This window comes from Pseudophryne corroboree, chromosome 2 (assembly GCF_028390025.1).
Source record: "Pseudophryne corroboree isolate aPseCor3 chromosome 2, aPseCor3.hap2, whole genome shotgun sequence".
In the NCBI taxonomy this organism is placed as follows: Eukaryota; Metazoa; Chordata; class Amphibia; order Anura; family Myobatrachidae; genus Pseudophryne; species Pseudophryne corroboree.
Window position 1 is genome coordinate 110870765 of NC_086445.1, and position 15697 is coordinate 110886461.

The window sequence follows — 15697 nt, forward strand, 5'->3', positions numbered from 1 at the left end:
CCACAGCAACTGCTGGGAAGTCGACTTTTTTGCCTCAGGTTCCCTCACAGCCTAAGAAAGCACCGTATTATCAAATGCAGTCCTTTCGGCCTCAGAAAGGCAAGCGGGTCAGAGGAGCATCCTTTCTGGCCAGAGGCAAGGGTAGAGGAAAGAAGCTGCACCAGGCAGCCAGTTCCCAGGAACAAAAATCCTCCCCTGCTTCCACTAAGTCCACCGCATGACGTTGGGGCTCCACAGGCGGAGCCAGGTGCGGTGGGGGCGCGTCTCCGAAACTTCAGCAACCAGTGGTGTTCGCTCACAAGTGGATCTATGGGTTGTACAAATTGTATCTCAGGGATACAAGCTGGAGTTCGAGGCGACTCCCACTCGCCGTTACCTCAAATCAGCCTTGCCAGCTGCTCCCAGGGAAAGGGAGGTAGTACTGGCGGCAATTCACAAGTGTGTTCCTCCAGCAGGTGATAATCAAGGTCCCCCTCCTTCAACAGGGCAGGGGTTACTATTCCACAATGTTTGTGGTACCGAAACCGGACGGTTCGGTGAGACCCATCCTGAATTTAAAATCCTTGAACACTTATATAAAGAAGTTCAAGTTCAAAATGGAATCGCTCATGGCGGTTATTGCAAGCCTGGAAGAGGGGGATTTTATGGTGTCGCTGGACATCAAGGATGCTTACTTGCATGTCCCCATTTTCCCACCTCACCAGGAATACCTCAGGTTTGTGGTACAGAACTGTCATTACCAATTCCAGACGTTGCCGTTTGGTCTCTCCACGGCTCCGAGAATATTTACCAAGGTAATGGCCGAAATGATGATACTCCTTCGAAGAAAGGGAGTTATAATTATCCCATACTTGGACGATCTCCTCATAAAGGCGAGGTCCAAAGAGCAGTTGTTGGTCAGCGTAGCACTCTCTCAGGAAGTGTTGCAACAGCACGGCTGGATTCTGAATATCCCAAAGTCGCAGCTGATCCCTACGACGCGTCTGCTTTTCCTGGGAATGATTCTGGACACAAAACAGAAGAAGGTGTTTCTCCCGGAGGAGAAGGCCCAGGAATTGTCATCTCTGGTCAGGGACCTCCTGAAACCAAAACAGGTGTCGGTGCATCACTGCACGCGAGTCCTGGGAAAGATGGTGGCTTCTTACGAAGCAATTCCCTTCGGCAGGTTCCATGCAATGATCTTTCAGTGGGATCTGTTGGACAAATGGTCCGGATCGCATCTTCAGATGCATCGGTTGATCACCCTGTCCCCAAGGGCCAGGGTGTCTCTGCTGTGGTGGCTGCAGAGTGCTCATCTTCTCGATGGACGCAGGTTCGGCATACAGGACTCGACCCTGGTGACCACGGATGCAAGCCTCCGAGGATGGGGGGCAGTCACTCGGAGAAGAAACTTCCAGGGACAGTGGTCAAGTCTGGAGACTTCTCTACACATAAATATATTGGAACAAAGGGCCATCTACAACGCCCTGAGTCAAGCAGAGCCCCTGCTTTAAAACCAATCTGTACTGATTCAGTTAGACAATATCACGGCGGTCGCCCATGTAAACCGCCAGGGCGGCACAAGAAGCAGGATGGCAATGGCAGAAGCCACAAGGATTCTTCGATGGCCGGAGAATCACGTGCTAGCACTGTCAGCAGTCTTCATTCCGGGAGTGGACAACTGGGAAGCAGACTTCCTCAGCAGGCACGACCTCCACCCGGGAGAGTGGGGACTTCATCAAGAAGTCTTCACACAGTTTGTAAATCGTTGAGAACTGCCACAGGTGGACATGATGGCGTCCCGCCTCAACAAAAAGCTAAAAATATTGCGCCAGGTCACGGGACCCTCAGGCGATAGCTGTGGACGCACTAGTGACACCGTGGGTGTACCAGTCGGTTTATGTGTTCCCTCCTCTTCCTCTCATACCCAAGTTACTGAGGATAGTAAGAAAGAGAGGAGTAAGAACTATACTCATCGTTCCGGATTGGCTAAGAAGAACTTGGTACCCAGAACTACAAGAAATGATCTCAGAGGACCCATGGCCTCTGTCTCTCAGACAGGACCTGTTACAGCAGGGGCCCTGTCTGTTCCAAGACTTACCGCGGCTGCGTTTGACGGCATGGCGGTTGAACGCCGGATCCTAGCGGAAAAGGGCATTCCGGATGAAGTTATTCCTACGCTGATAAAGGCTAGGAAAGACGTGACAGCAAAACATTATCACCGTATATGGCGAAAATATGTTGCTTGGTGTGAGGCCAGGAAGGCCCCTACAGAGGAATTCCAGCTGGGTCGATTCCTGCACTTCCTACAGTCAGGAGTGGCTATGGGCCTAAAATATCTATTTTCTTTCAAAAAGAACTGGCTTCACTGCCTGAAGTTCAGACGTTTGTTAAGGGAGTGCTGCATATTCAGCCCCCTTTTGTGCCTCCAGTGGCACCTTGGGATCTTAACATTGTGTTGGATTTCCTGAAATCACACTGGTTTGAGCCACTTAAGACCGTGGAGCTAAAGTATCTCACGTGGAAGGTGGTCATGCTGTTGGCCTTGGCTTCAGCTAGGCGTGTGTCAGAATTGGCGGCTTTGTCATGTAAAAGCCCGTATCTGATCTTCCATATGGACAGGGCAGAATTGAGGACTCGTCCCCAATTTCTCCCAAAGGTGGTATCAGCGTTTCATTTGAACCAACCTATTGTGGTGCCTGCGGCTACTCGGGACTTGGAGGCTTTCATGTTGCTGGACGTAGTCTGGGCTTTGAAAATATATGTAGCCAGGACGGCTGGAGTCAGGAAAACTGACTCGCTGTTTATCCTGCATGCACCCAACAAACTGGGTGCTCCGGCTTCAAAGCAAACTATTGCGCGCTGGATCTGTAACACGATTCAGCAAGCTCATTCTGCGGCAGGGTTACCGCATCCTAAATCGGTAAAAGCCCATTCCACAAGGAAGGTGGGCTCTTCTTGGGCGGCTGCCCGAGGGGTCTTGGCTTTACAGCTTTGCCGAGCTGCTACTTGGTCGGGTTCAAACACATTTGCTAAGTTCTACAAGTTTGATACCCTGGCTGAGGAGGACCTTGCCTTTGCTCATTCGGTGCTGCAGAGTCATCCGCACTCTCCCGCCCGTTTGGGAGCTTTGGTATAATCCCCATGGTCCTTACGGAGTTCCCAGCATCCACTAGGACGTCAGAGAAAATAAGAATTTACTCACCGGTAATTCTATTTCTCGTAGTCCGTAGTGGATGCTGGGCGCCCGTCCCAAGTGCGGACTCTCTGCAATACATGTATATAGTTATTGCTTAACTAAAGGGTTATTGTTATGAGCCATCTGTTACTGAGGCTCAGTTGTTGTTCATACTGTTAACTGGGTATGGTTATCACAAGTTGTACAGTGTGATTGGTGTGGCTGGTATGAGTCTTACCCTGGATTCCAAATCCTTTCCTTGTTGTGTCAGCTCTTCCGGGCACAGTTTCCTTAACTGAGGTCTGGAGGAGGGGCATAGAGGGAGGAGCCAGTGCACACCAGATAGTACCTAATCTTTCTTTTAGAGTGCCCAGTCTCCTGTGGAGCCCGTCTATTCCCCATGGTCCTTACGGAGTTCCTAGCATCCACTACGGACTACGAGAAATAGAATTACCGGTGAGTAAATTCTTATTTTGCTCAATAAGAAAATAACTATTGCTAATCACTTTACAATATTTCATTCTTTCCAGTCTCTCTTTGGAAAAAACCTGACAACTGTCTTAAATGAATATATAACCATGAAAGCAAAGGGTGAGTAGTTATATTATTTATAGATGTACACCGTATAAGAGGGATGGTTGGTTTCTTAAATGCCCCCTTGTGAAATAGTACCTACTGTAATGGCCCATACACACGGTGAGATTCGGGCTATGCCCGATTCTCACTATGCGACAGGGGCTAGGTCGGCATATAGTCAGTATCGCAAGCACCCTCATTATGTGCTTGTGATACTGACTATGTGCGATTTTGGCTAAGTGTCAATTTTGACTATCTCTTCTATAGAGAGAGACTGTGCAGGCAAGTCAATTTTGACTATCTAGTCTTGCGATGCCGGCCATGCGTCGGCATCGAATCGGGATTGCAAGGTGACTTTCACCTTGCGATCTGCACTAACTTTTCTTACGATTTTGACTATATAGTCAAAATCGTAAGAAAATATCTCACCGTGTGTACACACCATAAGTTGTTTGTTAATTTGAAACCTGTTGGTTTCTGTTAATGGCTGCTCTCCAATGATCCTTTTTTTCTTATGTTTTTTTTTTTTGCATGCTAGAATGTTTAGGAGCAGATTCAATTAGCTGTGGTAAATTCTTTGGGCGGTATTCAATTGTTTAAAAAGTCAGTTGGGTGTCTGTTTTTTCCTATCTAATAGATGATGAAAAAACAGACACCCAGTGACTTTTCAAACAATTGAATTCCTCCCTTTGTTTACCACAGCTTAAATTAACGCTCTTATAGCTTCTACATAGTCTCCCGCTTAACGCACAATTCAACTGTAACAGATTTATCCCAGTGGTGGCGCTGTAATTTTCTGTGATGTTAGCTACCTTACTTGTTGGGAAATCGGCCAATACCAGTGGTTTCCAAACTTTTTTGAATTGCGGCACTCTATAGAGTATCAGAATTTTTTGCACGGCACCCCTAGGCCAAATGTTTCTTATAGAGAAATTCAGAAGTAAATTGTGTTTTATATGTCATCCTTCGGTTCAGTTATGTGATGAGGGACAAGATTCACTTCTATTTGTCCACATATTATATGATTGGAAGACACCAGCACTTGTTTTCGTCTATTACATTGACCATAATTTAATTTGAATTGGTCCTGGATTACCAATCCAGTGTACCCAGAGGTACCCAGATTGAGAACCACTGGCCTACTGTATACCCAAAAAAAGTGGAAACTTTTATTGGATAACAGTGTATATGTCTATAATACCCCTTTCAAACCGCCAGCTATGAACACGGGTTAGGGGCACATGAACGACATAATCCGTGTTCATGTGAGGTCTGAAAGGTGCCAGGGTTGAAATACCGGGTTGAGCGACCCGGAATTCCAACTCTGGTAGCAAGCAGGTTTGAACCCGTGTTCAACCCGGCTCTCTGTGTGGTGTGAACGGGAGCCGGGTCGATGCGACCAGTTTCTCGTTCACTGTGTGTGGACGGGCGGCGCTTGACAATATGCCCGGTTGTTTACAGCGGGGGCGTCTGAGTTGGGTCACACCCTGGGAGCTCCCGTGTTAGGTTCCCAGGTGCGACTCGCCTCAGGCGGTCTGAAAAGGGTTTTAGTGGCTGAAAGCAAGTATTAGACACTCCTATAATGTGTCAATAGCAGGTTTTTGCACCTTAAAAACATTGAAAAAGTAATAGAAAGTGCACTCCGGCACCAACTGCACTTTCATCGCTACTGCTTCCTGCTGCGCCTCGGTAAAGAGGCAATGCAAAAAGCGTTTATACCCACACAGTATGTGTGGGTATAAAACATCTAACCCTGAATTCCCACCTTAATCTGACTTTTCTATGTATTTAAGGTAATTTACTACAAAAAAACAGCTGACTAAGGAAACGTTGCTAGTTTGTTATGCACGATTTAGAATTATTAATCGGTGTCCATTTTAAATCTTTGTTGCTTCATTAATTGAATTTGATTGTAATTAGCCTTTTTTCTTTCAGAAAATCAAGCCGAAGTACCTTTCATGATGTCATCTCTATGGAAAAAGCTTGACCTCACTCTGTCCCAGATCAGGTATGTTTACAGCTTGGGAAAATGCAGAATTGGTTACAGTCACGACAGCTGTATTGTGAGTGATCGTATGGGGTTGCGTTTACATTTTTATGTCCTCTAATGTTCATGCCTTGATCTTTTATGTTCTGTTATGCTAACCGATAAATGTCTGTCTGTCAGGTGCATGCAGGAGTCTGCAGCGTTTAATACCCATCAGAGAAGTAAGTAAGCAATTTTATTCCTCCACCTTAGAAATGTTTTGAGAATATAAAAGTACATTTCTTCTTCGTCTACTAGGGGGCACAGGGAGAGACGCTGGGTGAGGACCAGCCAATCAGATCCTAACTGCCATGTCACAGGCTGGGTTTGAAAAATGATAGTTAGGAGCTGATTGGCTGCTCCTTTATCACCTTCCACTTTATCACTTCACCGAGCTTAATAAATCTGCCCCTGAGTCTGTTCTTCTTACTAGCCTGATGACTGGCTCAAACATTGTGGTATTATAGGACAGATGTGATCTTTCAGTGGCGAGCTGAATGTGTGGATCACCAACACCAGATCACGGCACACATGGGCTGAAGTGGCCATCTGGCATGAAAATTTACAATATGGCCTTATCAAAACTTCATTGAATTTTGATTGGCCAAGAACATGCATTGACATCAGGCCAGTTTCATCAAAGCTTGCGAATTGCTTTATAGTATACAGTAGGTAGCTCTAGTTCCTAACATGGATAGGAGAAAGTTTTTGGTGATTCTTATATTCTAGCTGTACTGACTGCGGCTTTGATGTTTTATTTCTCTAACGTCTTAGAGGATGCTGGAAACTCCGAAAGGACCATGGGGATAGACGGGCTCCGCAGGAGACATGGGCACTTTAAGAAAGACTTTAGGTCTGGGTGTGCACTGGCTCCTCCCTCTATGCCCCTCCTCTAGACATCAGTTTGATACTGTGCCCAGAGGAGATGGGTGCACTACAGGTAGCTCTCCTGAGCTTCCTGACAGAAAGTATATTTGTTAGGTTTTTTATTTTCAGGGAGCCTGCTGGCAACAGACTCCCTGCATCGAGGGACTGAGGGAAGAGAAGCAGACCTACTTCTGTGAGTTTCAAGGCTCTGCTTCTTAGGCTACTGGACACCATTAGCTCCAGAGGGATCGGTACGCAGGTCTCGCCCTCGCCGTCCGTCCCAGAGCCGCGCCGCCGTCCCCCTCGCTGAGCCAGAAGATAGAAGCCGGGTGAGTATGAGAAGAAAAGAAGACTTCAGAGGCGGCAGAAGACTTCATGATCTTCACTGAGGTAACGCACAGCAGTAAAGCTGTGCGCCATTGCTTCCATACACCTCACACACGGCAGTCACTGTAAGGGCGCAGGGGGGGCGCCCTGGGCAGCATATAGACCTCTTTTTTGGCACAAATAAGTATATATACAGCTGGGCACTCTATGTATATATGTGTATATATATATATATATATATATATATATATATATATATATATATATAAAAGAGCCCTCGCCAAATTTTACTGTTTTAAGCGGGACAGAAGCCCGCCGCCGAGGGGGCGGGGCTTCTCCCTCAGCACTCACTAGCGCCATTTTCTCCACAGCACCGCTGAGAGGAAGCTCCCCGGACTCTCCCCTGCTTATACCACGGTAGAAAGAGGGTTTTAAAGAAGAGGGGGGGCACATAATTAGGCGCATATTGTATATATAAAACAGCGCTATCTGGGTAAACATAAAATTATTGTGTTTTTTTTCCTGGGTCATATAGCGCTGGGGTATGTGCTGGCATACTCTCTCTCTGTCTCTCCAAAGGGCCTGGTGGGGAAACTGTCTTCAGATAAGAGGTTCCCTGTGTGTGTGGTGTGTCGGTACGCGTGTGTCGACATGTCTGAGGTAGAAGGCTCACCTAGGGAGGAGGGGGAGCGTATGAATGTGAGGTCTCCGTCGGCGGTGCAGACACCTGACTGGATGGATATGTGGAATGTTTTAAGTGCTAGTGTGAACTTATTGCACAAAAGATTAGACAAAGCTGAAGCTAAGGAACAGTCAGGGAGTGAACCCATGTCTGTCCCTATGTCGCCGGGACCTTCAGGGTCTCAGAAGCGCCCACTATCCCAAATAGCAGACACGGATTCGGACTCCAGTGTTGACTATGATGATGCAAAGTTACAGCCAAAAGTGGCTAAATGTATTCGATATATGATTATTGCAATAAAAGAAGTGTTGCATATCACAGAGGAACCCACTGTCCCTGACACGAGGGTACGCATGTATAAGGGAAAGAAGCCTGAGGTAACTTTTCCCTCCTCACATGAGTTGAACGAATTATGTGAAAAAGCGTGGGAACCTCCAGACAAAAAACTGCAGATTCCCAAAAGGATTCTTATGGCGTATCCTTTCCCGCCAACGGACAGGATACGGTGGGAATCCTCCCCTAAGGTGGACAAAGCGTTGACACGCTTGTCAAAAAAGATAGCGCTGCCATCCCAAGATACGGCTACGCTGAAGGATCCTGCTGACCACAAGCAGGAGATTACCTTGAAATCCATTTACACACATTCTGGTACATTACTCGGACCGGCAATTGCGTCGGCCTGGGTTTGTAGTGCGGTAGCAGCATGGTCAGATTCCTTATCGGCGGAGATTGAGACCCTAGATAAGGACAGGTGATGCCGACTCAAAAAGACATATGGAGGTTTTACCTTACAAGGGTGAGGAATTGTTTGGTGAAGGTCTCTCGGACCTGGTCTCCACAGCTACGGCAGGTAAATCGAATTTTTTGCCTTATGTTCCCTCACAACCTAAGAAAGCGCCACATTATCAAATGCAGTCCTTTCATTCAAATAAAAGCAAAAGAGTACGTGGATCGTCCTTTCTTGCCAGAGGTAAGGACAGAGGTAAAAAGCTGCACAGCTAGTTCCCAGGTACAGAAGTCCTCCCCGGCCTCTGCAAAATCCACCGCATGACGCTGGGGCTCCGCTGAGGTAGTCCGCCCCAGTGGGGGCACGTCTTCGACTTTTCAGCCACATCTGGGTTCACTCATGGGTGGATCCCTGGGCAATAGAAATTGTTTCTCAGGGATACAAGCTGGGATTCGAAGAGGTGCCTCCTCACCGTTTTTTCAAATCGGCTCTACCGACTTCTCCCCTAGAAAGGTAGATAGTGTTAAATGCTATTCACAAATTGTGTCTTCAACAAGTGGTGGTCGAAGTTCCTCTGCTTCAGAGAGGGAAGGGATACTACTCAACCCTGTTTGTAGTTCCGAAACCGGACGGTTCGGTCAGAATTTAAAATCCCTGAACCTATAATTAAAACGGTTCAAGTTAAAGATGGAATCGCTCAGAGCGGTCATCGCCAGCCTGGAATGGGGGGATTTTATGGTATCCCTGGACATAAAGGATGCATATCTTCATGTTCCCATATATCCACCTCATCAGGCGTACCTGAGATTTGCGGTACAGGATTGTCATTATCAATTTCAGACGTTGCCGTTTGGACTTTCCACGGCCCGAGGATTTTCACCAAGGTAATGGCGGAAATGATGGTGCTCCTGCGCAAGCAGGATGTCACAATTATCCCGTACTTGGACGATCTCCTCATAAAAGCGAGATCACAAGAGAAGTTACTGAACAGCGTGTCACTTTCATTGAAGGTCTTACAGCAACACGGCTGGATTCTCAATATCCCGAAGTCACAGCTGGTTCCTACGCCTCGTCTGACCTTCTTGGGCATGATTATGGACACAGACCAGAAAAGGGTTTTTCTCCCGATAGAAAAAGCTCAGGAACTCATGACTCTAGTCAAGAACCTATTGAAGCCAAAACAAGTGTCTGTGCATCATTGCACTCAAGTCCTTTGAAAAAGGGTGGCAACATACGAAGCCATTCCCTTCGGCAGTTTCCATGCAAGGACTTTCCAATGGGACCTATTGGACAAGTGGTCCGGGTCACATCTACAGATTCATCAGCTGATCACCCTGTCCCCCAGGGCCAGGGTATCTCTCCTGTGGTGGCTGCAGAGTGCTCACCTTTTGGAAGGACGCAGGTTCGGCATTCAGGATTGGATCCTGGTGACCACGGACGCGAGCCTCAGAGGGTGGGGAGCAGTCACACAGGGAAGAAACTTCCAAGACCTTTGGACAAGTCGAGAGACTTGTCTTCACATCAACATCCTGGAACTGAGGGCCATATACAACACCCTACGTCAAGCGGAGAACTTGCTTCGCGACCAACCAGTTCTGATCCAGTCAGACAACATCACCGCAGTGGCTCATGTAAACCGCCAAGGCGGCACAAGGAGCAGGGTGGCAATGGCGGAGGCCACCAAGATTCTTCGCTGGGCGGAAAATCATGTAAGCGCTCTATCAGCAGTGTTCATTCCGGGAGTGGACAACTGGGAAGCAGACTTCCTCAGCAGACACGACCTGCATCCAGGGGAGTGGGGACTTCATCGGGAAGTCTTCGCACAGATTGCAAGTCAGTGGGGACTGCCCCAGATAGACATGATGGCATCCCGCCTCAACAAAAAGCTACAGAGGTATTGCGCCAAATCAAAAGACCCTCAGGCGGTAGCAGTAGACGCCCTAGTGACACCGTGGGTGTTCCAGTCGGTCTATGTGTTTCCTCCTCTTCCTCTCATACCCAAGGTTTGAGAATAATAAGAAAAAGAGGAGTGAGAACAATTCTCATTGTTCCAGATTGGCCACGAAGGACCTGGTATCCGGATCTGCTAGAAATGCTCGCAGAAGATCCGTGGCCTCTTCCTCTACGACAGGACCTGTTACAACAGGGGCCAGGTCTGTTCCAAGACTTCACGCGGCTGCGTTTGACGGCATGGCGGTTGAACGCCGGATCCTAGCGGAAAAGGGAATTCCGGATGAGGTCATTCCTACTCTGATAAAGGCTAGGAAGGACGTGACAGCTAAACATTATCACCGTATATGGCGAAAATATGTTTCTTGGTGTGAGGCCAGGAATGCTCCTACGGAAGAATTCCATCTGGGCCGTTTCCTTCACTTCCTGCAGACTGGAGTGAATTTGGGCCTAAAATTAGGCTCCATTAAGGTTCAGATTTCGGCCTTATCCATTTTCTTTCAAAAAGAATTGGCTTCTCTCCCAGAAGTACAGACTTTTGTAAAGGGAGTGCTGCATATTCAGCCTCCTTTTATACCTCCGGTGGCGCCTTGGGACCTTAACGTGGTGTTGAGTTTCCTTAAGTCACACTGGTTTGAACCACTTCAAACGGTGGAGTTAAAATATCTCACTTGGAAGGTGGTCATGTTATTAGCCTTTGCTTCGGCTAGGCGAGTGTCGGAATTGGCGGCTTTGTCTCATAAAAGCCCCTATCTGTAGAGCAGAATTGCGGACCCGTCCTCAATTCTTGCCTAAGGTGGTGTCATCTTTTCATATGAACCAACCTATTGTGGTGCCTGTGGCTACACGAGCTTTGGAGGATTCCGAGTCCCTTGATGTGGTCAGGGCTTTGAAAATTTATGTGGCCAGAACGGCTAGAGTCAGGAAAACAGAAGCACTGTTTGTCCTATATGCAGCCAACAAGGTTGGCGCCCCTGCTTTGAAGCAGACTATTGCTCGCTGGATCTGTAATACGATTCAGCAGGCGCATTCGACGGCTGGATTGCCGTTACCAAAATCTCTCAAGGCCCATTCCACTAGGAAGGTGGGCTCGTCTTGGGCGGCTGCCCGAGGGGTCTCGGCACTGCAACTGTGCCGAGCTGCTACTTGGTCGGTTCAAACACCTTTGCAAAGTTCTATAAGTTTGATACCCTGGCTGAGGAGGACCTAAGGTTTGCTCATTCGGTGCTGCAGAGTCATCCGCACTCTCCCGCCCGTTTGGGAGCTTTGGTATAATCCCCATGGTCCTTTCGGAGTGCCCAGCATCCTCTAGGACGTTAGAGAAAACAAGATTTTAAACCTACCGGTAAATCTTTTTCTCGTAGTCCGTAGAGGATGCTGGGCGCCCGTCCCAAGTGCGGACTACTTCTACGAGAATTGTATATAGTTTTTACAATCAAAATTGGAAACCACCTTAGACAGCGCTCACTTCAGATCTTTTACAAACCATAACTGTAACCATACATAAGAGTTAATACTCATAGGCTGGGAGATAGTCCTTGAATGTTCTTCACTGGTCTGACTGACAGGATATCCACAATTTCTTCTCAGTCCCGCATAACTTGATTTCTCGAGTTAAAGGGAAAAAACAAAGGGAAACAAGATTGTAGTGAACCCTGAAGGTGAAAATCTCTTCTCCCCTTTTATCCGCCCCCGAAAAGGATCAAACAGGGTAGGTCCGTCACCCTATTCTCCTTAACACAAGAGAGGGAATATTCTGATTGTTCTTTATACTTTTTTTCAGAATTGGTGTATCTCTCCTTTAGGGGTCCACCACAGTGAAAGATAAGCAGGTAGGGTGCCAGCCCGTACCTAACTTACTAATGAAGAACCTGTGCAAATCCCATAAAGGTATCTTTTCACCAAATCTTTGGAGGGATGAGATGATATGAGGCGTACCCGACTCACTATTTTTCAGGAGTAGTCTTCCACATAAAGGTATCTTTATTTCCACTCTCTTCCTTTCTGTACTTCTATCGCCTGGTGGTTATTCCAGTCTCGATCAATGAGGATAGCAAGACAGAGAGGGAACAGGAATTATAGTAGGTCTGGAGACGGGGATTCTCCTTATCCCTTTCTTTCTCCAACCCCTTAATAGGTCAAAAAAGGTGGGTCCGTCACCTTATCTCTCAGAAGGGTGTGAATCTCCTTTAAAAAGGTCCACCACAGTGAAGGATATAAAAGTATGGTGTCAAACCGTACCTTACTTACTATAATCAAAACTGTATAAATCTCATAAAGGTATCTTTTCACTGGTCATCCGGGATCAGTGCTCTCTAGGTTATCAGTATGAGGAGATGATCTTTCTGAGCCAGAGAAGTGTGGAAAACTGTGCCTTGTTTTCCACACTTCTCTGGCTCAGAAAAATCATTCTTACCCCCAGGCTGGAGCAGAACACAGTTCTGTACTCCTCATACTGATAACTTAGAGAGCACTGATCCCGGATGACCAGGAGGGAGGAGTAGGAAGAAGGAAGGAAACCAGTGGTTAGAAAAAGATACCTTTATGTGGAAGACGACACAAGATATAGTAAGTTGGTTACGCTGGATGCTAGTTCATTCCCTTAAGGTTCAGTGAAAAGATACCTTTATGAGATTTTTAAAGGAGATTCACACCCTTCTGAGAGATAAGGTGACGGACCCACCTTTTTTGACCTATTAAGGGGTTGGAGAAAGAAAGGGATAAGGAGAATCCCTGTCTCCAGACCTACTATAATTCTTGTTCCCCTCTCTGTCTTGCTATCCTCATTGATCACCATACTTTTATATCCTTCACTGTGGTGGACCTTTTTAAAGGAGATTCACACCCTTCTGAGAGATAAGGTGACGGACCCACATTTTTTGACCTATTAAGGGGTTGGAGAAAGAAAGGGATAAGGAGAATCCCTGTCTCCAGACCTACTATAATTCTTGTTCCCCTCTCTGTCTTGCTATCCTCATTGATCGAGACTGGAATAACCAGTAGGCGATAGAAGTACAGAAAAGAAGAGAGTGGAAATAAAGATACCTTTATGTGGAAGACTACTCCTGAAAAATAGTGAGTTGGGTACGCCTCATATCATCTCATTCCTCCAAAGATTTGGTGAAAAGATACCTTTATGGGATTTGCACAGGTTCTTCATTAGTAAGTAAGGTACGGGCTGGCACCCTACCTGCTTATCTTTCACTGTGGTGGACCCCTAAAGGAGAGATGCACCCTTTCTGAAAAAAAGTATAAAGAACAATCAGAATATTCCCTCTCCTGTGTTAAGGAGAATAGGGTGACGGACCTACCCTGTTTGATCCTTTTCGGGGGCGGATAAAAGGGGAGAAGAGATTTTCACCTTCAGGGTTCACTACAATCTTGTTTCCCTTTGTTTTTTCCCTTTAACTCGAGAAATCAAGTTATGCGGGACTGAGAAGAAATTGTGGATATCCTGTCAGTCAGACCAGTGAAGAACATTCAAGGACTATCTCCCAGCCTATGAGTATTAACTCTTATGTATGGTTACATTTATGGTTTGTAAAAGATCTGAAGTGAGCGCTGTCTAAGGTGGTTTCCAATTTTGATTGTAAAAGTTTCTATCCTTCTGGTGTGTGTGGTGATACACCAAGTGATACGACCATAGACTGCTGCTCCTAGAGTGCGCATTAGAATTCTCTTTTAATTTTTATCTGTCCCAATTGTATATAGTTTTGCTTACATAAGGGTTATGTTATAGTTTCATCAGGTTGGACTGATGCTACGTTATTTTTTCATGCTGTTAACTGTTTAATAGATACACAAGTAATACGGTGTGATTGGTGTGGCTGGTATGAATCTTGCCCTTGGATTAACAAAAATCCTTTCCTCATACTGTCCATCTCCTCTGGGCACAGTTTCTCTAACTTAGGTCTAGAGGAGGGGCATGGAGGGAGGAGCCAGTGCACACCCAGACCTAAAGTCTTTCTTAAAGTGCCCATGTCTCCTGCGGAGCCCGTCTATCCCCATGGTCCTTTTGGAGTGCCCAGCATCCTCTACGGACTACGAGAAAAAGATTTACCGGTAGGTTTAAAATCTTATTTTAGCGCCTCTGCCATTGGATTTGTTAAGGTGCATACACACGGTGAGATTCGGACTTATCCGATTCTCACCGTGCGACAGGGGGCCGGGTCGGCACTTAGCCAGTATCGCAAGCACATAATAACTGTGCTTGCGATGCTGGCTATGTGCGATTTCAATCCTGACTATCTCTTCTATAGAGATAGTCAGGATTGACTTGCCTGCACAGCCTATTTTTTCTTCCGATGCCGACCGCGCGGGGCCGCGCATCGGATCGGGATCGCAAGGTGACTGTCACCTTGCGATCTGCACTATATTTTCTTCCGATTCTGACTATATAGTCAGAATCGGAAGAAAATATCTTACCGTGTGTACACACCTTAAGGGAGAGAACTCGGAAATATAAATATTTTGTTTAAAAATGTAGACCTACCTATACTTCCTCATTAGTGATGGATCTGTATCTTTCAAGTATTTAATGAGTAGTGAGTATCCTTAGTATAAATATGGTAAACCAAAGTATTGTCCGCCCTGCCTTTCCCTGCTCTGTTATATGTGTATACATAGCAGTGTCTTGCTGGGTCCTCGGTGTGCCGGCCAGCTGATCCAACAATTTGGACCATATTGTGCATACACACCTTCCAATACACTGCCTGACATGTCTGGGTACAGGAACCAGTAGTGATCTCATTGTCGGTTCCAGGGCTAGCATATGGTTGGTCAGTGGGTCTGCTGTACTGACAGCCAGATGTACCAATACAGATATGTCATACTGTACATCTTGCCTCAATACATCATGCACTGTGAGATGCCTGTCGTGAGTATGCCGGAAGTTCCTGTGCAACTCTGTCAGGCGGCTTTTTTTTGCCACAAATACATCTTATCCACAGCGCTATGCACACACAGACTCTGTTGATTAAAATGATATGTGGCATGCCTATATTCTGCCTGTGACCATGGCTGTATCTGCATACGAAATGCTACGTTAGTGTTCTCCTTATTCGTAGCAATGCGAATAAGATGCATTTTCTGGGAAAAAGTGCATAAAACGACACCCAACTTGGCGCAACTAGAAGGGTTGTTTAACATAACTGCAACAACGATGTAGGAGGACACATCTGTATATCTGCATGATATATCTGCATCGGCTGTGCTGCAGAGCTGACGCAATTTGTTTGTGAACCAAGTCCTTCACAGACATATCTTCTGTACACACCTGCTGATGCACTGTGCAATATGTTATTAGTTGGCTGATTGAATGGCTTATTGCATAGTGTGTACCCAGCATAAGTAACCGAGAAAGCATAAAAGCCTGATAGGAATGTG

General features: G+C 46.5%; 1 protein-coding gene across 1 annotated transcript in view; it reads left to right on the forward strand.

The window, feature by feature from the left end:
* Positions 1-15697, forward strand: part of LOC135001744 (protein NPAT) — a 167449-nt gene that overhangs the window by 23036 nt on the left and 128716 nt on the right. The window contains exons 3-5 of the mRNA XM_063951610.1: positions 3688-3748; positions 5669-5741; positions 5901-5941. Of these exons, the coding sequence (XP_063807680.1) occupies positions 3688-3748; positions 5669-5741; positions 5901-5941 (175 nt within the window). The remainder of the gene's footprint in view (positions 1-3687; positions 3749-5668; positions 5742-5900; positions 5942-15697) is intronic.